The sequence below is a fragment of the Salmo salar genome, chromosome 10, assembly GCF_965601325.2.
Source record: "Salmo salar chromosome 10, fSalSal1, whole genome shotgun sequence".
In the NCBI taxonomy this organism is placed as follows: Eukaryota; Metazoa; Chordata; class Actinopteri; order Salmoniformes; family Salmonidae; genus Salmo; species Salmo salar.
In genome coordinates, this window is record NC_138300.1 from 46340619 (window position 1) to 46363736 (window position 23118).

At 52.0% G+C, this 23118-nt stretch overlaps 1 protein-coding gene across 2 annotated transcripts in view; it reads right to left on the minus strand.

Moving 5' to 3' along the window:
• The window catches only part of cachd1 (cache domain containing 1), a 112406-nt gene that overhangs the window by 63609 nt on the left and 25679 nt on the right, over positions 1–23118 (minus strand). For both annotated transcript variants that reach the window (XM_014123422.3, XM_014123420.3), the window contains exons 2-3: positions 16749–16811; positions 6647–6795 (exon numbers count right to left, since the gene is read on the minus strand). In XM_014123422.3, coding sequence (XP_013978897.1) covers positions 6647–6795; positions 16749–16811 — 212 coding nt within the window. The remainder of the gene's footprint in view (positions 1–6646; positions 6796–16748; positions 16812–23118) is intronic.

Genomic DNA, 23118 nt, shown 5'->3' on the forward strand with positions numbered 1-23118 from the left:
CCCAGTGCTGCTGCTCATCCCCACCACCACCACCCCCAGTGCTGCTGCTCATCCCCACCACCACCCCCAGTGCTGCTGCTCATCCCCGCCACCACCCCCAGTGCTGCTGCTCATCCCCGCCACCACCCCCAGTGCTGCTGCTCATCCCCGCCACCACCCCCAGTGCTGCTGCTCATCCCCACCACCACTACTACTGCTGCTGCTCATCCCCACCACCACTACTACTGCTGCTGCTGCTGCTCATCCCCACCACCACTACTACTGCTGCTGCTGCTGCTCATCCCCACCACCACTACTACTGCTGCTGCTGCTGCTCATCCCCACCACCACTACTACCTGCTGCTGCTGCTCATCCCCACCACCACTACTACTGCTACTGCTGCTGCTGCTCATCCCCACCACCACTACTACTACTACTCATCCCCACCACCACCCCCACTGCTGCTGCTCATCCCCACCACCACCCCCACTGCTGCTGCTGCTCATCCCCACCACCACCCCCACTGCTGCTGCTGGTCATCCCCACCACCACCCCCACTGCTGCTGCTGCTCATCCCCACCACCACTGCTGCTGCTGCTCATCCCCACCACCACTGCTGCTGCTGCTCATCCCCACCCCCACTGCTGCTGCTGCTCATCCCCACCCCCAGTGCTGCTGCTGCTCATCCCCACCCCCAGTGCTGCTGCTGCTCATCCCCACCCCCAGTGCTGCTGCTGCTCATCCCCACCCCCAGTGCTGCTGCTGCTCATCCCCACCCCCAGTGCTGCTGCTGCTCATCCCCACCCCCAGTGCTGCTGCTCATCCCCACCCCCAGTGCTGCTGCTCATCCCCACCACCACCCCCAGTGCTGCTGCTCATCCCCACCACCACCCCCAGTGCTGCTGCTCATCCCCACCACCACCCCCAGTGCTGCTGCTCATCCCCACCACCACCACCACCACTGCTGCTGCTCATCCCCACCACCACCACCACCACCACCACTGCTGCTGCTCATCCCCACCACCACCACCACCACCACTGCTGCTGCTCATCCCCACCACCACCACCACCACCACCACCACTGCTGCTGCTCATCCCCACCACCACTACTACTGCTGCTGCTCATCCCCACCACCACTACTACTGCTGCTGCTCATCCCCACCACCACCCCCAGTGCTGCTGCTCATCCCCACCACCACCCCCAGTGCTGCTGCTCATCCCCACCACCACCCCCAGTGCTGCTGCTCATCCCCACCACCACCCCCAGTGCTGCTGCTCATCCCCACCACCACCCCCAGTGCTGCTGCTCATCCCCACCACCACCCCCAGTGCTGCTGCTCATCCCCACCACCACCCCCAGTGCTGCTGCTCATCCCCACCACCACCCCCAGTGCTGCTGCTCATCCCCACCACCACCCCCAGTGCTGCTGCTCATCCCCACCACCACCCCCAGTGCTGCTGCTCATCCCCACCACCACCCCCAGTGCTGCTGCTCATCCCCACCACCACCCCCAGTGCTGCTGCTCATCCCCACCACCACCACCACCACCACTGCTGCTCATCCCCACCACCACCACCACCACCACTGCTGCTCATCCCCACCACCACCACCACTGCTGCTGCTCATCCCCGCCACCACCCCCACTGCTGCTGCTCATCCCCGCCACCACCCCCACTGCTGCTGCTCATCCCCGCCACCACCCCCCACTGCTGCTGCTCATCCCCGCCACCACCCCCCGCTGCTGCTCATCCCCGCCACCACCCCCCACTGCTGCTGCTCATCCCCGCCACCACCCCCAGTGCTGCTGCTCATCCCCACCACCACTACAACTACTACTGCTGCTGCTGCTGCTCATCCCCACCACCACTACAACTACTACTGCTGCTGCTCACCCCATTACCACCAATACTACTGCTGCTCATCCCCACCACCACTACAACTACTACTGCTGCTGCTGCTGCTCATCCCCACCACCACTACAACTACTACTGCTGCTGCTCACCCCATTACCACCAATACTACTGCTGCTCATCCCCACCACCAATACTACTACTGCTGCTCATCCCCACCACCACTACTACTGCTGCTGCTGCTCATCCCCACCACCACTACTACTGCTACTGCTGCTCATCCCCACCACCACTACTACTGCTACTGCTGCTGCTGCTCATCCCCACCACCACTACTACTACTACTCATCCCCACCACCACCCCCACTGCTGCTGCTCATCCCCACCACCACCCCCACTGCTGCTGCTGCTCATCCCCACCACCACCCCCACTGCTGCTGCTGCTCATCCCCACCACCACCCCCACTGCTGCTGCTGCTCATCCCCACCACCACCCCCACTGCTGCTGCTGGTCATCCCCACCACCACCCCCACTGCTGCTGCTGCTCATCCCCACCCCCACCCCCACTGCTGCTGCTGCTCATCCCCACCACCACCCCCACTGCTGCTGCTGCTCATCCCCACCCCCACCCCCACTGCTGCTGCTGCTCATCCCCACCCCCACCCCCAGTGCTGCTGCTGCTCATCCCCACCCCCAGTGCTGCTGCTGCTCATCCCCACCCCCAGTGCTGCTGCTGCTCATCCCCACCCCCAGTGCTGCTGCTGCTCATCCCCACCCCCAGTGCTGCTGCTGCTCATCCCCACCCCCAGTGCTGCTGCTGCTCATCCCCACCCCCAGTGCTGCTGCTGCTCATCCCCACCCCCAGTGCTGCTGCTCATCCCCACCACCACCCCCAGTGCTGCTGCTCATCCCCACCACCACCCCCAGTGCTGCTGCTCATCCCCACCACCACCCCCAGTGCTGCTGCTCATCCCCACCACCACCCCCAGTGCTGCTGCTCATCCCCACCACCACCCCCAGTGCTGCTGCTCATCCCCACCACCACCACCACCACTGCTGCTGCTCATCCCCACCACCACCACCACCACCACTGCTGCTGCTCATCCCCACCACCACCACTGCTGCTGCTCATCCCCACCACCACCACCACCACCACTGCTGCTGCTCATCCCCACCACCACCACCACCACCACTGCTGCTGCTCATCCCCACCACCACCACTGCTGCTGCTCATCCCCACCACCACCACCACCACCACTGCTGCTGCTCATCCCCACCACCACTACTACTGCTGCTGCTCATCCCCACCACCACTACTACTGCTGCTGCTCATCCCCACCACCACTGCTGCTGCTCATCCCCACCACCACCCCCAGTGCTGCTGCTCATCCCCACCACCACCCCCAGTGCTGCTGCTCATCCCCACCACCACCCCCAGTGCTGCTGCTCATCCCCACCACCACCCCCAGTGCTGCTGCTCATCCCCACCACCACCCCCAGTGCTGCTGCTCATCCCCACCACCACCCCCAGTGCTGCTGCTCATCCCCACCACCACCCCCAGTGCTGCTGCTCATCCCCACCACCACCCCCAGTGCTGCTGCTCATCCCCACCACCACCACCACCACCACTGCTGCTCATCCCCACCACCACCACCACCACTGCTGCTCATCCCCACCACCACCACCACCACCACCACTGCTGCTCATCCCCACCACCACCACCACTGCTGCTGCTCATCCCCGCCACCACCCCCACTGCTGCTGCTCATCCCCGCCACCACCCCCACTGCTGCTGCTCATCCCCGCCACCACCCCCCACTGCTGCTGCTCATCCCCGCCACCACCCCCCGCTGCTGCTCATCCCCGCCACCACCCCCCACTGCTGCTGCTCATCCCCGCCACCACCCCCAGTGCTGCTGCTCATCCCCGCCACCACCCCCAGTGCTGCTGCTCATCCCCGCCACCACCCCCAGTGCTGCTGCTCATCCCCGCCACCACCCCCAGTGCTGCTGCTCATCCCCGCCACCACCCCCAGTGCTGCTGCTCATCCCCGCCACCACCCCCAGTGCTGCTGCTCATCCCCGCCACCACTACTACTGCTGCTGCTCATCCCCACCACCACTACTACTGCTGCTGCTGCTGCTCATCCCCACCACCACTACTACTGCTGCTGCTGCTGCTGCTGCTCATCCCCACCACCACTACTACTGCTGCTGCTGCTGCTCATCCCCACCACCACTACTACTGCTGCTGCTGCTCATCCCCACCACCACCACTACTACTGCTGCTGCTGCTGCTCATCCCCACCACCACTACTACTGCTGCTGCTGCTCATCCCCACCACCACCACTACTACTGCTGCTGCTCATCCCCACCACCACCACCCCCAGTGCTGCTGCTCATCCCCACCACCACCACCCCCAGTGCTGCTGCTCATCCCCACCACCACCACCCCCAGTGCTGCTGCTCATCCCCGCCACCACCCCCAGTGCTGCTGCTCATCCCCGCCACCACCCCCAGTGCTGCTGCTCATCCCCGCCACCACCCCCAGTGCTGCTGCTCATCCCCGCCACCACCCCCAGTGCTGCTGCTCATCCCCGCCACCACTACTACTGCTGCTGCTCATCCCCACCACCACTACTACGCTGCTGCTGCTGCTCATCCCCACCACCACTACTACTGCTACTGCTACTGCTCATCCCCACCACCACTACTACTGCTGCTGCTCATCACCACCACCACTACTACGCTGCTGCTGCTCATCCCCACCACCACTACTACGCTGCTGCTCATCCCCACCACCACCACCCCCGTGCGCTGCTCATCCCCACCACCACCACCCCCAGTGCTGCTGCTCATCCCCACCACCACTACTACTACTGCTGCTCATCCCCACCACCACCACTACTACTGCTGCTCATCCCCACCACCACTATTACTACTGCTGCTCATCCCCACCACCACTATTACTACTGCTGCTCATCCCCACCACCACTATTACTACTGCTGCTCATCCCCACCACCACTATAACTACTGCTGCTCATCCCCACCACCACTACAACTACTACTACTGCTGCTGCTCATCCCCACTACTACCACTGCTGCTCATCCCTACTACTACTACTACTGCTCATCCACCGCCGCTCACTACCACCACCGCCGCTCACTACCACCGCCGCTCACTACCACCGCCGCTCACTACCACCGCCACCACTGCTGCTCACTACCACCACCGCTCACTACCACCGCCGCCGCCCACTACCACCGCCGCCGCCCACTACCACCGCCGCCGCTCACTACCACCGCCCACTACCACTGCTGCTCACTACCACCGCCACCGCCCACTACCACCACCGCTCACTACCACCGCCACCGCCCACTACCACCGCCGCCGCTCACTACCACCGCCGCCGCCCACTACCACTGCCGCTCACTACCACTACCGCCGCTCACTACCACTACCGCCGCCCACTACCACCGCCGCCGCTCACTACCACCGCCGCCGCTCACTACCACTGCCACCACCCACTACCACCGCCGCCGCTCACTACCACCAACACTACCACCGCTCACTACCACCACCACCGCCCACTACCACCACCACCGCCCACTACCACCACCACCGCCCACTACCGCCGCTCACTACCGCCGCCACCACCACCACCACCGCCGCCCACTACCACCGCAGCTCACTACCACTACCGCCACTCACTACCGCCACCGCCGCTCACTACCGCCGCTCACTACCGCCACCGCCGCTCACTACCGCCACCGCCGCTCACTACCGCCACCGCCGCTCACTACCGCCACCGCCGCTCACTACTGCCACTCACTACCGCCACCGCCGCTCACTACCGCCACAGCTCACTACCACCACCGCCGCAGCTCACTACCACCACTGCCGCTCACTACCGCCACCGCCGCTCACTACCGCCACTCACTACCGCCACCACAGCTCACTACCGCCACCGCCACAGCTCACTACCGCCACAGCTCACTACCACCACCGCCACCGCAGCTCATTACCACCACCACCACCGCAGCTCACTACCACCACCACAGCTCACTACCACCACCACCACCGCAGCTCACTACCACCACCACCACCACAGCTCACTACCACCACCACCACAGCTCACTACCACCACCACCACAGCTCACTACCACCACCACCACAGCTCACTACCACCATCACCACAGCTCACCACCACCACCACAGCTCACCACCACAGCTCACTACCACCACCACCACCACAGCTCACTACCACCACCACCACAGCTCACTACCACCACAGCTCACTACCACCACCACCACAGCTCACCACCACCACCACCACAGCTCACTACCACCACAGCTCACACCGCCTCCACCCAGCCACCACCACCACAGCTCACTACCACCACAGCTCACTACCACCACCACCACAGCTCACTACCACCACAGCTCACTACCACCACAGCTCACTACCACCACCACCACAGCTCACTACCACCACCACCACAGCTCACTACCACCACCACAGCTCACCACCACCACCACAGCTCACCACCACAGCTCACTACCACCACCACCACCACAGCTCACTACCACCACCACCACCACAGCTCACTACCACCACCACCACAGCTCACTACCACCACCACCACAGCTCACTACCACCACCACCACAGCTCACTACCACCACCACCACAGCTCACTACCACCACCACTGCACACATGGAGATAAGTGTTACTAGAAAGGATCAAAACACATTTAAAGACAGGAAGGGGGTAAGGGGTTTGTGTGTTGGTGGATCAGGTTAATACTCACTCAACCATGGAGGGGGGGATGGTGCAGCAGTCCTGGATGGCGGTCAGAGGAGAGGTCAGGTGGGCTGTGTATGACGCCTCCACTACCTGCTTGTTCCTGTTCACCACATCCAGGTAGCGGTTAAACTTCTCACGGATCTTCTTCGCAAGCTACGACCAAACACACACACACACACAGTTAGATATATTCTGTATGACATGGTACAGAAGGTCCTCGTCATCATCATGGTGGAATTACAGCACACACTCAGTCAGAAGATGAAGGCCATTAGTTGAGCACCTATTCATGTATGAGTAGCATGTATGAGTACCCTCCCATTCTATAGGTCAGATAGACTACGTTCTATATTAATCACAGTTTGAACAAGGCACGTATAACACAAGGTCCTCGTACATACTGTCTGAATTACCAAGGGAAAGATCTGTGAACAGCATCAAAGCCCTCAGAACCAGACTCTGTGTGAAAGCTGTCAGCGTTCAGGAGAAGTCATGATGGATGGTGGAGGGCTAGTGAGGAATAAACCTGTTACACGCTCAAAGGCATGGAAACCAAGAAGGAAAAATGAAAATCTAGTCCCTCCTAAACAAAGGGCAGATAATTGAATCCTGCTGGTTAGTGTTAAGCCTGACTAGTCCGATGTGTTGGTGCTGAGCGATTTGTGCTTTTTGAGGTTGGCCCGATTTGATTATCAAAAAATAATGGTTTGTGATTTTTTTTAAATTATTATTAAATGCACTGAGTATTCTGTGGGTTGAATGCTGTAACACAGAATAAAACAATTAATAAAAGTAGTGACTGCCCGTGACTGCTTATCACTTAATAACCATCATTTATTCACATTACTTTAATGAAATATTTCAGTTGTTGTGTATATTACATTTGATGACTTTATTTCATTCCAAGTCATCTCATCTCTATAGAGCGGTTGTCTATGCTGTCTGACAAAATCACTATTTTAGTAGTTCTTCAGAGTAAATAAGGCATACTTTTATGACTGCTGAATACCAACTATCAATCATTTAGATCGTGTATTTTCAGGTAGAGATACCTTGAAGCAACAGCTCTCTATCTCTCTCCATCGCGCATCCTTCTGTGGCTTCCCCACACTAACCTAATGTAGCAGGCGTTAAAGAAACACCCAGAACGGACAAGTGGATTATGGTCATTGCAGTTAATTACCACGTTTTTGGCGCTGAACTATGTAGAATATTGGCTTGTTGTAAACTACAACTCTCTACTGAAAACTCACAGAAAAACAAAATTTGAATTCAAATGACTGAACCGGTCAGTAAATTAGTTGTTTAAAAAACGAAAAATACTATAAGATTTGAGTGCATTTTTGCTCAACATTACTGTCTGTCCTGTGTAAGTGTGTTAGCTAAAGCTAGGTATACATTACAGCTCTCAGAGGGGGAGTCATGCCTGAGTGCACACATCTCTGAGCCTCGTGCAAAAAGGGTTCCCCCTGGGGGACACTAATAACCAGCGCACCAGCAGCTCCTCACAACAGGTACCTGTTCGTACTCTGGAGCCAATGAAAAGCCCCCACAGGGAACCTAGTTAGAACCTACGGGACCGTCGCAACTCACACCCACATGCATTCAAACACATAGGCTACATAGCCTCCGTACAATAAAACAGATTAGAAATGAACACAAACAAGCCCTACTAACTCCAACTCAAAACATACAGCAGCTTTAGGCCTACACAGTAACACGACTGGGGCGGCAGGTAGCCTAGCGATTAACAGTGTTGGGCCTGTAACCGAAAGGTCGCTGGTTTAAATCCCTGAGCTGAATAGTTAAAAAATGTGCCGATGTGCCCTTGAGCAAGGCACTTAAACCTAATTGCTACTGTAAGTTGCTCTGGATTCCAGAGTCTGCTAAATGACTAAAATAGTGTTTTTTTAAAGACTCAAAGACTGAAGTCACTACATTCAATTACTGCCTGGGAAAAACAGGACAGAACCACTACTACGGCAACCAGTCGCCATGTCTGTTTACATGGCATAATGAGCCATGCCTGCCAACACAGCCCTGGCCCAGGCCAGGAACAGAGGAATGTGCTCTGACCCATTGACCGCAATACCCTTAATCAGCCAGCTGCTATTCCTATTAAATCAGACAGCCGCTGCTCCCATTAGGACTTTATACAGGCCCAGCGGCGTCACCCTGTATTACACAGCCACACTATACATAGGATCAGTCCTAAATGGCTCCCTATATAGTGCACTACTTCTGACTACAGGCTATAAGGCTGAGGTCAACAGTAGTGCACTATGTAGCCTGACTATAGTGCACTATAGTGCCATTTGGGACTCATTCATACTGTAAACCCCCTCAGACTGGGCCGGACCAACAAGCTCACACAGCAATTAGCCCCAATCTGGACTGTAGCATGTCTGTGTGTGTGTGTGTGTGTGTGTGTGTGTGTGTGTGTGTGTGTGTGTGTGTGTGTGTGTGTGTGTGTACCACAGCAGTATCATGTCTGTGTGTGTGTGTGTGTGTGTGTGTGTGTGTCTGTGTGTGTGTGTGTGTGTGTGTGTGTGTGTGTACCACAGCAGTATCATGCCTGTGTGTGTGTGTGTACCACAGCAGTATCATGTCTGTGTGTGTGTGTGTGTGTGTACCACAGCAGTATCATGTGTGTGTCTGTGTGTGTGTGTGTGTACCACAGCAGTATCATGTCTGTGTGTGTGTGTGTGTGTGTGTGTGTGTGTGTGTACCACAGCAGTATCATGTCTGTGTGTGTGTGTGTGTGTGTACCACAGCAGTATCATGCCTGTGTGTGTGTGTACCACAGCAGTATCATGTCTGTGTGTGTGTGTGTACCACAGCAGTATCATGTGTGTGTCTGTGTGTGTGTGTGTGTGTGTGTGTGTACCACAGCAGTATAATGTGTGTGTGTGTGTGTGTGTGTGTGTGTGTGTGTGTGTGTGTGTGTGTGTGTGTGTGTGTGTGTGTGTGTGTGTACCACAGCAGTATCATGTCTGTGTGTGTGTGTGTGTGTGTGTGTGTGTGTGTGTGTGTGTGTGTGTGTGTGTGTGTGTGTGTGTGTGTGTGTGTGTGTGTGTGTGTAAGTGTGTACCACAATGGGGGTAAATAGAGAAATACCCATTAATGACTGCAGAGAAACTAGAAACTCAAGAACTGCAAAGCACAGGTTTAGGGTCTTACTATTTTCCATAGCCAAAAGCACCATTTCCTCCCTGACCTCCCACCCTCTCTTTACCCACAAATCCCAGTCACCCACCCACCTACCAGGCCTCACCACTCACTCCCCTGACCTCCCACCCTCTCTTTACCCACAAATCCCAGTCACCCACCCGCCTACCAGGCCTCACCACTCACTCCCCTGACCTCCCACCCTCTCTTTACCCACAAATCCCAGTCACCCACCCGCCTACCAGGCCTCACCACTCACTCCCCTGACCTCCCACCCTCTCTTTACCCACAAATCCCCTTCACTATGACACAGGTTGGGCTCTGTGGTTGCTGTAGCTCTTGCCAGCCGGTCTCTGACCATGCAGCTGTATTGTGTTGTTCTGGTTCAGTGTGGTTATGGCTAGAATACAGCTGGGTTAGGGAGGAGAGCTATGACCCGGATCAACACCAGACTGGGTGAATGTTACTAAATAACCAGCCCATCAAGGTCATTCCATAGAGCTGAACAGAAACAGAGAAGCCCTTCCATTAGCTCTAGCTGGCCTTTACTTTAAATGTCACTGTTAGGTGGTGTGTCTCAGTGGTCTGAGACACCCCAGAGACACACCCAGAGAGACCCCAGAGACACACCCAGAGAGACCCCAGAGACACAGACACACACAGAGAGACCCCAGAGACAGACACACACAGAGAGACCCCAGAGACAGACACACACAGAGAGACCCCAGAGACAGACACACACAGAGAGACCCCAGAGACAGACACACACAGAGAGACCCCAGAGACAGACACACACAGAGAGACCCCAGAGACAGACACACACAGAGAGACCCCAGAGACAGACACACACAGAGAGACCCCAGAGACAGACACACAGAGAGACCCCAGAGACACAGACACACACAGAGAGACCCCAGAGACAGACACACACAGAGAGACCCCAGAGACAGACACACACAGAGAGACCCCAGAGACAGACACACACAGAGAGACCCCAGAGACAGACAGAGAGACCCCAGAGACAGACAGAGAGACCCCAGAGACAGACAGAGAGACCCCAGAGACAACTATACATCCATCTATAGGCAGCTTTTGACCATAGGCTAGCTGCCCATTGTCTGCCGTTGTCTCTCTCTGCTGATTCTATTTCCCCAAAGGAGCAAACAGCAGACTCCATCTCATCTCCCCAGGGGAGCAAACAGCAGACTCCATCTCATCTCCCCAAAGGAGCAAACAGCAGACTCCATCTCATCTCCCCAGGGGAGCAAACAGCAGACTCCATCTCATCTCCCCAGGGGAGCAAACAGCAGACTCCATCTCATCTCCCCAGGGGAGCAAACAGCAGACTCCATCTCATCTCCCCAGGGGAGCAAACAGCAGACTCCATCTCATCTCCCCAGAGGAGCAAACAGCAGACTCCATCTCATCTCCCCAGGGGAGCAAACAGCAGACTCCATCTCATCTCCCCAGGGGAGCAAACAGCAGACTCCATCTCATCTCCCCAGAGGAGCAAACAGCAGACTCCATCTCATCTCCCCAGAGGAGCAAACAGCAGACTCCATCTCATCTCCCCAGGGGAGCAAACAGCAGACTCCATCTCATCTCCCCAGAGGAGCAAACAGCAGACTCCATCTCATCTCCCCAAAGGAGCAAACAGCAGACTCCATCTCATCTCCCCAGGGGAGCAAACAGCAGACTCCATCTCATCTCCCCAAAGGAGCAAACAGCAGACTCCATCTCATCTCCCCAAAGGAGCAAACAGCAGACTCCATCTCATCTCCCCAAAGGAGCAAACAGCAGACTCCATCTCATCTCCCCAGGGGAGCAAACAGCAGACTCCATCTCATCTCCCCAGAGGAGCAAACAGCAGACTCCATCTCATCTCCCCAAAGGAGCAAACAGCAGACTCCATCTCATCTCCCCAGGGGAGCAAACAGCAGACTCCATCTCATCTCCCCAGAGGAGCAAACAGCAGACTCCATCTCATCTCCCCAAAGGAGCAAACAGCAGACTCCATCTCATCTCCCCAGGGGAGCAAACAGCAGACTCCATCTCATCTCCCCAGAGGAGCAAACAGCAGACTCCATCTCATCTCCCCAGAGGAGAGACAGAAGATATCCTGGTGTATCCTGTAAAAACACCACTTAAACCAAACAACCATCTACAGTCCTGTTCATTACACTGTTACCCATCGTTCTGGGACAAGAGGAGTGGGCCAGCCCATGTCATTACTTGGTGACAGATGTCCCGCTCTCCTCTCCTCTCCCTGCTCCTATGTAAGCTGGGTAATGAGAGGTAGAGGAGAGGATAGTTAAGAGGAGCCAGGGTGCCAGTCTCAAAGCCAGGCTCCTTCTCCCTGCCCATCTCTGTCAGTCTTTTGTCTTTGGGTTCCTCCCCACTGTGGATTCGGCTCTAATTGGTGCCGTTTGGCTGCCATGGTGCCAACATGCCATCTCCCTCCTACCCAGGGAGAATCATGCCAGCGATGCCAAGTCTGGTCTTGGTAATGCTTAATTGGCCTGAGGCTTGGGGACTGCACACACTGCACTGAACGTTGATCTGCCATTCGTTCGGTGCAGTGTGTTTTAGGGACCATTGCCGGTAGGCGTTTGTCAGTTTCTACATATAGAATTGGTTTCTACATATAGAATTGGTTTGCACTTGGTATGCAAATTGCATCCAGCACTCTGTTCAGAGGTGCCAAGTACTCTGTTCAGAGGTGCCAAGTACTCTGTTCAGAGGTGCCAAGTACTCTGTTCAGAGGTGCCAAGTACTCTGTTCAGAGGTGCCAAGTACTCTGTTCAGAGGTGCCAAGTACTCTGTTCAGAGGTGCCAAGTACTCTCGGCCGGCAAACACCACCGGTGTACCCATGCATTTAGGGGCGAGCAATTTCTACAGAGACACTACTGTATATATTTGATGAATTCTAACAGCACCATAAAATGCATTATTTAAATCTCCAGCCGACCTCCAAACGGACAGGAGAGAAACTATTATCAACTGAGGTACTGTATCGACTGGCAGGCCGTGTTACCATGGTGACTGGAACCTTCTAAATATCAACATACTGGAAACAAATGTGGGCATCAAAGCCTACTGTTTTCTATCTCCACACAGAAGGAGTGGTAGTACCTATACAGCCTATGGGCATTACCAGGTACTAAACTAATGACCATGGATCAGATGAATGACAGCAGTAGCTGTGGGGAGAAACAGAGGGGGGAAAAGATAAAATGACTTATTGATTAAAGTGATCCAGGGCCAACTACTGTACTGTATTATACTGAGCCAGTGGAAATGGAAACTGCCAGTCTTTCAAACTAAACAGTGAAAACATCACAGAGCACTGCAGCGCAGGAATGGGCACGGGCAGTAAGCAGACTGCTGTAGTTACTACTACTCTACACAGTGCCAGCTCATTAGCTCTGCTCACAGTGCCCGGGGCCAGAGTAACACACTGAGCTGGCTGGGCAGTGGGCTTCACCTTTCTTAATAGCTCCTGAAGGGAGAAATAAAGTTGAATTACATTCACTTGTTTTAACAGATCTAGCTAGGAGTCTAATGTTGCCTCTTTATTACCAACCATGGGAGAGTGGAGATGAAATGACATGTATTCACTCTAATACTGCATTACAGTTCAGGTAGAGAGAGACAAGGTTTCATTTCAGCATCACCTTCTCAGAGGGAAGCCTTACTGCACAGTTAGGAGACAATGGAATGGAGGAGAGGATATAGGAGAGGATAGTGGGGGGGAGGATATAGGAGAGGATAGTGGAGGGGATAGTGGAGGGGATAGAGTGGAGGAGAAGATATAAGAGGGGATAGTGGAGAGGATAGATGAGAGGATAGATGAGAGGATAGATGAGAGGATAGATGAGAGGATAGATGAGAGGATAGATGAGAGGATAGATGAGAGGATAGATGAGAGGATAGATGAGAGGATAGATGAGAAGATAGATGAGAAGATAGTGGAGGGGATAGAGTGGAGGAGAAGATATAGGAGGGGATAGTGGAGAGGATAGATGAGAGGATAGAGTGGAGGGGATAGAGTGGAGGGGATAGAGTGGAGGGGATAGAGTGGAGGGGATAGAGTGGAGGGGATAGAGTGGAGGGGATAGAGTGGAGGGGATAGAGTGGAGGGGATAGAGTGGAGGGGATAGTGGAGGGGATAGTGGAGGGGATAGTGGAGGGGATAGAGTGGAGGGGATAGAGTGGAGGATAGAGTGGAGGATAGAGTGGAGGATAGGATATAGGAGGGGATAGTGGAGGGGATAGAGTGGAGGAGAGGATATAGGAGAGGATAGAGGAGGGGGTAGAGGAGGGGAGAGGATATAGGAGAGGATATAGGAGAGGATAGTGGAGAGGATAGAGTGGAGGAGAGGATATAGGAGAGGATATAGGAGGGGATAGAGTGGAGGAGAGGATATAGGAGAGGATATAGGAGGGGATAGAGTGGAGGAGAGGATATAGGAGAGGATAGAGGAGAGGATAGAGGAGGGGATAGTGTAGGGGATAGATGAGAGTATAGAGTGGAGGAGAGGATATAGGAGAGGATAGTGGAGGGGATAGAGGAGAGGATAGAGTGGAGGAGAGGATATAGGAGAGGATATAGGAGGGGATAGTGTAGGGGATAGAGTGGAGGAGAGGATATAGAAGAAGATAGTGGAGGGGATAGAGGAGATGATAGAGTGGAGGAGAGGATATAGGAGAGGATAGTGGAGGGGATAGAGTGGAGGAGATGATATAGGAGAGGATATAGGAGGGGATAGTGTAGAGGAGAGGATATATGAGAGGATAGTGGAGGGGATAGATGAGAGGATAGAGTGGAAGAGAGGATATAGGAGAGGATAGTGGAGGGGATAGAGGAGAGGATAGAGTGGAAGAGAGGATATAGGAGAGGATAGTGGAGGGGATAGAGTGGAGGAGATGATATAGGAGAGGATATAGGAGGGGATAGTGTAGAGGAGAGGATATATGAGAGGATAGTGGAGGGGATAGATGAGAGGATAGAGTGGAAGAGAGGATATAGGAGAGGATAGTGGAGGGGATAGAGGAGAGGATAGAGTGGAAGAGAGGATATAGGAGAGGATAGTGGAGGGGATAGAGGAGAGGATAGAGTGGAAGAGAGGATATAGGAGAGGATAGTGGAGGGGATAGAGGAGAGGATAGAGTGGAAGAGAGGATATAGGAGAGGATAGTGGAGGGGATAGAGGAGAGGATAGAGTGGAAGAGAGGATATAGGAGAGGATAGTGGAGGGGATAGAGGAGAGGATAGAGTGGAAGAGAGGATATAGGAGAGGATAGTGGAGGGGATAGAGGATAGAGTGGAAGAGAGGATATAGGAGAGGATAGTGGAGGGGATAGAGGATAGAGTGGAGGAGAGGATATAGGAGAGGATAGTGGAGGGGATAGAGGAGAGGATAGAGTGGAGGAGAGGATATAGGAGAGGATAGTGGAGGGGATAGAGGAGAGGATAGAGTGGAGGAGAGGATATAGGAGAGGATATAGGAGGGGATAGTGTAGGGGATAGAGTGGAGGAGAGGATATAGGAGAGGATAGTGGAGGGGATAGAGGAGAGGATAGAGTGGAGGAGAGGATATAGGAGAGGATAGTGGAGGGGATAGAGGAGAGGATAGAGTGGAGGAGAGGATATAGGAGAGGATAGTGGAGGGGATAGAGGAGAGGATAGAGTGGAAGAGAGGATATAGGAGAGGATAGTGGAGGGGATAGAGGAGAGGATAGAGTGGAAGAGAGGATATATGAGAGGATATAGGAGAGGATAGTGGAGGGGATAGAGGAGAGGATAGAGTGGAAGAGAGGATATAGGAGAGGATAGTGGATGGGGATAGATGAGAGGATAGCGTGGAGGAGAGGATATAGGAGAGGATAGATGAGAGGATAGCGTGGAGGAGAGGATATAGGAGAGGATAGTGGAGGGGATAGAGGAGAGGATAGCGTGGAGGAGAGGATATAGGAGAGGATAGTGGAGGGGATAGAGGAGAGGATAGCGTGGAGGAGAGGATATAGGAGAGGATAGTGGAGGGGATAGAGGAGAGGATAGAGTGGAGGAGAGGATATAGGAGAGGATAGTGGAGGGGATAGAGGAGAGGATAGAGTGGAAGAGAGGATATAGGAGAGGATAGTGGAGGGGATAGAGGATAGAGTGGAAGAGAGGATATAGGAGAGGATAGTGGAGGGGATAGAGGATAGAGTGGAGGAGAGGATATAGGAGAGGATAGTGGAGGGGATAGAGGAGAGGATAGAGTGGAGGAGAGGATATAGGAGAGGATAGTGGAGGGGATAGAGGAGAGGATAGCGTGGAGGAGAGGATATAGGAGAGGATAGTGGAGGGGATAGAGTGGAAGAGAGGATATAGGAGAGGATAGTGGAGGGGATAGAGGATAGAGTGGAGGAGAGGATATAGGAGAGGATAGTGTAGGGGATAGAGTGGAGGAGAGGATATAGGAGAGGATAGTGGAGGGGATAGAGGAGAGGATAGAGTGGAAGAGAGGATATAGGAGAGGATAGAGGAGAGGATAGAGTGGAAGAGAGGATATAGGAGAGGATAGTGGAGGGGATAGAGGAGAGGATAGCGTGGAGGAGAGGATATAGGAGAGGATAGTGGAGGGGATAGATGAGAGGATAGCGTGGAGGAGAGGATATAGGAGAGGATAGTGGAGGGGATAGATGAGAGGATAGCGTGGAGGAGAGGATATAGGAGAGGATAGTGGAGGGGATAGAGTGGAAGAGAGGATATAGGAGAGGATAGCGTGGAGGAGAGGAAAACAGAACTTAGAAGCTGATGAGGCGGCAGCTGTAGAATTTTAATAAGCCCTTTTTCCCTCTGATGATTGTTGTGTGTGTTTACTGCAGCACAGACAATCAAAAACGCACATCCTATGCACACACACAGGAAGGAGCACCCAGAGTGACTCACCTGCTGTACCTCGGTCTCTCTGTTTGAGGTCTTTTCTGTGTACACAAATGAGTTGAAGATTCTCTGCAGAGAGAGAGAGGAGAGAAACAGGGTTAGTATGCTGTAGAAAGACTTGCTGCTTAAAACTAAATCACACAAGGCCCAACTCTCTTCATACCGATGCAAATACACATGGATTTATTCTGATTGCTTAATTTCAGAGGTTTTCTTTTGCTGTGACGTGAATGTCTCGCTTCATTACCAGTCATTTGTTGACAAGGTCTTATTAGGTCGTGTTATTTACTTTACTACACCCTTCAACGCTTCTCTGCCTTTGCCTTTACGTTTAAATGGAAATGAAAAGAATGAGAGAATAACTCCATGCCCTCCTAGGTCCCCTCCAAAGTAAAGACCTTGGTGGAGTTATTTCACTGGTAAATGGACCATTTCCTGGAATTATACTATTGCTACTAAGTGAAGTCAATTACAGTAATAAGATTGTGTTATGCCTTCAGAAATCAGACCTGCCTGCTCCTGTCCATTGAAGATAATTGGTTACAGGCGCATTTACTCTCTAATAGATCAGTCCGGCCATCTTAGAAACATTTACTAGTGCTTTCAACTTTGGTCAAATACTGCCTACAAGCTGACTGACTGCAAAACCACCTGAACCCATTCAAAACTTTGGGTCGTAGGCAACATATGATACACATCATATTGTACAAATCATAAAGCACAAGCATAAACCAAGTGTTTCCCCTAAATGAATACAAGCAGCGGCGGGCTAGTAAAAAGATTTCAGTGTAAAAGTAAACGGCTAAAACCACATATGAAGTATATATTTAAATGAGATCATCTTTGAAAACTAAGTATCACCAAAATATAAACTAGACAGTCAGGGAGAATGTAAGATTGTAAACATGTCATGGCATGGGGCCCATTGATATAGTTATGTTGGGGTCACTCAGCAGAAGAAAATGGCATTAGCCATGGTATAATGTGTAAAATTGCAGAGAATTTGCTTTAAAATTGTTTTATTTTTTGTTGCCCCATGACAATATGTGTAGACAAAACATATAGAATTGCAGGAACTAGCTTTACAAGTGTAAATGTTTCTCTCCACCCATGTCAAAATGTGTAGAATTGTAAGAAATTAGCTTGAAAAAAAATATGTTGTCTTTGTGGCCAAGTGGAGTGGCTTTAAAGGTTTCGGTCACACCCATATTCTACTGCATTAAACTACCAACATGGCAGGGAGAATAACACCCATATTCTACTGCATTAAACTACCAACATGGCAGGGAGAATAACACCCATATTCTACTGCATTAAACTACCAACATGGCAGGGAGAATAACACCCATATTCTACTGCATTAAACTACCAACATGGCAGGGAGAATAACACCCATATTCTACTGCATTAAACTACCAACATGGCAGGGAGAATAACAGAGGTCCTTGTATGACCTTAACACTAACACAAAATCCTTTAACACTTGCACTGGTGTGCTTTACGCTCGTGCACACACACACACCTGGCTCAGCAGTTAGTGCCAGGTAAAACATGTTAAATAAATGTTGACTTAATGTGTCAGGTCTTTAAGCTTCTCTACTGCCATGTTCCACATGCACACTCACACACCTGTCCTGTAGGACACATTCCAGAGCAGATGGGCACCAACTACCCAGCATGCCTCACTCTGCCTGCCTCACTAACCCGGAGTTCACTCCATTTTATTGCGTGATTCATGGGACCTCCCACAATCAAGAGGAGACTTGTCACGCTGACCTTGGTTCCTGGGTTCCTAAACAGAGAAGTAAACCCTGGAAAGCTGTCTGTCAGGGGGATCAGGTAAAGATTAGAGGCCTTTCTGAGATGGTTTCATTCTCTACTGAAGTTAAAGAGGTAGGCTCAGGTCCACATTGACAGGTATGTGTTAGTTAATCATGGGAAACAAACAGACACACAGCCAACATGCTGCACACTTTACCCACAGCGTTACTTGGAAAACTGAAAGCCAACCCAGAGATGGTACAGCATGTATTAGTGCAGGCTGTTTGTTTGTTGTTGGACGTGGCGCGGTGGCTTTCACAGACCTGGGCAGGGAGGAATGCCTCCAACTGGAATCCAATACGGCTCACCCTGGCTCCCCTGACCCAGAGGGAGAGACTGCAGGCACACCCACACCTCAGGATCCTACCAGGGTATGGTTTCATACTTGAAGCTAGTTGAAGTATAAACAAATGAATGGAACAAAGTTGTATATAGGTAGCTATTTTATTATTTTCCTCTTAAACTTATCAAAGCTTAGGGTGGGCTCTTGAATGACCAAAGCCACCCGTACGGCCTCATTCACCAGAATGCACTTGACAATCATAAATCACAAGGACAACAAATAACTACGTTGTCTTAGTGTCTCTCTAGCCTGGTCTTCTCTTAGTGTCTCTCTAGCCTGGTCTTCTCTTAGTGTCTCTCTAGCCTGGTCTTCTCTTAGTGTCTCTCTAGCCGGGTCTTCTCTTAGTGTCTCTCTAGCCGGGTCTTCTCTTAGTGTCTCTCTAGCCGGGTCTTCTCTTAGTGTCTCTCTAGCCGGGTCTTCTCTTAGTGTCTCTCTAGCCGGGTCTTCTCTTAGCGTCTCTCTAGCCGGGTCTTCTCTTAGTGTCTCTCTAGCCTGGTCTTCTCTGAGATGCAGTAAACCACCAAAGAACCCATTTTCTTTTCAAGCGACTTTCTTCTTAAAGGAGCAGCTCTTTAAAACAGGAACTTCCAGTGTAAAAACAGCTGACAACACAGCCAGAAAATAGAGATTCCTCTCAAATCAATCAGACTGGGGATGGGGAACAGACACAGACTACAAATCGTTTTCATTAGATGGGTGTGAGGTGAGGGGAGGTTGAGGTGGGGGGAATAAACCTAAATTCAGTCCGGAGCCTTGAGCCACAGTCATTTTGGATTGGACTGGTGAGAGAGGGAGTGGCCCTTTGCCTCAAAAACAGACTTAATTATTTGATGCATGGATTCTGCAATGTTTGTTGCTCAATTGGTATCAAGGGACCTAAAGTGTGCCAGGAAAACATTTCCCACATCATTACAGCACCGTCACCAGCCTGTACCGTTGTCACCAGGCAGGATGGGTCCATGGACTCATGCTGCTTACATCAATTCCTGACTCTGCCATCAGCATGACGCAACAGAACCGGGATTTGTCGGACCAGGCAGAGTTTTTCCACTTCTCAGTTGTCCAGTGTTGGTGATGGTGTGTCCACTGGAGCCCACTTTTCCTTCGACCTCTCATCAACCAGCTGTTTTCACTCACAGGAATGCCGCTGCCTGGATGTTTTTTGTTTGTCGCACCATTCTCTGTAAACCCTACACACTATTGTAGGTGAAAAGCCCAGGAGGGCAGCCGTTTCTGAGATACTGGAGACACTGGGTGGAGGCCGGCTAGTGATGACAGTTTAACAGTCCGATGGCCTGGAGATAGAAGCTGTTTAACAGTCTCTCAGTCTCAGCTTTGATCCCCCTGTACTGTCTACACCTTCTAGATGGTAGCAGGATGAACAGGCCGTGGCTCAGGAGGCTGAAGGGACACCAGGTGCTGTGGATGTCCTGAAGCGTGCCCTTGTGCTGCGTTGGGCTGACTGCACCACCCTCTGCTCGAGTCTGAATACCATACTAGCAAACCACATACTTAAAACTGCATAATCATTTTGGCGTTTGATCGAGTAGAATTGGTGTGTTTGACAACAGCTGATAATCAGACGCGCTGTACCAAAATGAATGAATGGCGGGAGTTAACGCAAGTGTGCATTGGATGGCGCATTTGGAGTACTATTTTCAAAATGTCACATACTATACAATGTTATTATTTCGCATACCATTTAGTCCGCTAGTATGGGTATTCGGACCCGGCCACTGTCTGGCACCTGAAAGGGTGATGGAAAAATGGACGCATTGCTTAGGTGTGGTGCATCAAGTTCCTCCATATCACACATGAATGAATGAATGTGTGTGTGTGTGTGTGTGTGTGTGTGTGTGTGTGTGTGTGTGTGTGTGTGTGTGTGTGGTGTGTGTGTGTGCGAGCGTGCACACACACACACACACACACACACACACATATATATATATATATATATATATATGTGAGTATATTTTTCACGTGTGCTCTGCGGAGTGGGGGAGGGGTTAGAGTGCGTGGGAGCTCAGGGGCTGGCAGGAGAGACAGGAGCCAAGCAGGGTACAAACAGCAGCAGATGAAAGGACAGACGGGCTTTAGGAAGCTGAGATGGGTGGAGGGAGCTGCTGCATCCTGCTGCAGGTACACTGCGGCGCGGCACTCCCCTCCTTCCCTCCCCACTCTCAGAGCTGCTCCGCTCATTGGACTACAAAGGGCTGGAGCCAAGAGTGAGGCATCCTAGCTCTGCCTCTGATGTGAGGTCCCCCACCCCCCATTCCTTCTTCAATTTTTCTGACGGGGAACACAACTCTGTTTTTAGCAACAAATAGAAATTGCATCTCCCCCAAAAACACACACTAAAAGAGATGCCTTTCCCTCAGCAACACACCAACAACCAGACTTCAAATCTAAACTCTACCCAACCAATCCATAACACGCATGTGACAGCTCATGTGACAAATAAAATGTGATTTGCTGATATGTTGGCAGTAATGCAAGCTTGAGGAAGAAACGATCCATATTAATACCTCTATCCACAATGGCACATTAAATAACCTCAGAGAAACAAACGCTAGCTAATTAATACTTCTCCATTTCAATTCAGCAACACAGAGAGACGGTTGTCTAATGAAATAGCTTGGGATCCCTGCCTGTCAGCCAATGGCTGCTGTATTTAGAACCAGACACAGAGAGAATTTAATTAGGTTAATCTTACTAACGAACTGAACCCTCAGGCCACATCGGTAAATCTACACCTCCTCTCCCTTCATTGAGAGGCTCTCAGGACAGTGTGTGTGCGCGGTTTCCTGTGTGTTTGTGTACACCCGTCTGTCTGTCTGTCTGTCTGTCTGTCTGTCTGTCTGTCTGTCTGTCTGTCTGTCTGTCTGTCTCTGTCTGTGTGTGTCTGTCTGTGTGTGTCTGTCTGTCTGTCTCTGTCTGTGTGTGTCTGTCTGTCTGTCTGTCTGTCTGTGCGTGCGCATGTGTGTGTGTGCAGAGAGTGTGAAAGTACACATGCAATTAGTTCCACATTTGTTTCTGTACTGATGAAACTATGCCTCAGTTGTCATGGTATTCTGACTCGACCACAAGAGGAGACGGTCTGTTTATTGGAACATTCAAATCTAAAGCGCCATTTAGGTTCTTTAAAAACAGAGCCATGTACAGAAACACTGAGGTCCCGCAACAGCAGGTCTGCTAGTGTAATGATTCAAGTCCGTTGCTACGGTAACTCGTTGGTGGCATGGCCTAAACATTGAAGCCCCATAAAAACGTACCACGCCATATCAAGGCCTCAGACACAAAGATCCACTCACTCCACTCTGACTCGACACATGATGGCTTCTCAACATGGAGATAGCCTTATAAACCACTATGTTAAATCCACAACAGGAAGAGCGGTAGAATGGAGAATGCATTGAATAGCAATCCCAGGCAGGCAATCCCAAATCAATAAAATGCCTCATTAAAATACAATAAACAGCAAAAACATAACTAAGCTACATCATACCCATGCATGGCAAATTATGGAGGACTGGAGGTTAGCTCTTCCCCTAGAGAGAGAGCAAGAGAAGACGAGGACAGCAAATGCAAGGTACCCAAAAACCTAAACAAAAGAGGGCTCAGGCATCAAAACCTAAAATAACAGCCGACTAGCCCACCTCTCTACTTTGGTGAACCCTTCCCCCTGCCTCCCCCTCGTCGAGGGAGAAAGGCCTGTCGGAGTGTGCGGTTCTTTAATAACAAACCCCTTTTTGTGCAAACGGGCGAGGCCCTAGTCACCCAGCACAGAGGAGATCCCCTACACTGATCCCAGACCTGTCCCTGCCTCCCAGATCCACAGTTTGCTACTACCCTCACTGCTATGCTCCAGCAGACAGGATATAATGCTTTCCACATGTGAGGGAGAGAGGGGGATGGATGGAGAGAGAGAGGATGGGTAAGAACAATGACAACAGTGGAGGCCGGTGTTTTATTACAAACTCTCTCTCCACATCTCTCTGCAGCTACACATGCTTATGGTAGTGTCCAACTGAGAAATAATGTGTACAAGGAAAAATCATTTAAACCAGAAAAAAGGATTCAATCAACAAGAAAAAATGATTATCCTCAAGGCAAACTGTACTATTATCTTTTTCTCATCTTTAATTTAGTGACAACTGAATTTCAAATGAAAATTATCTAATGTAAATTCAGATCCACAAGTTCTTTCAAGAT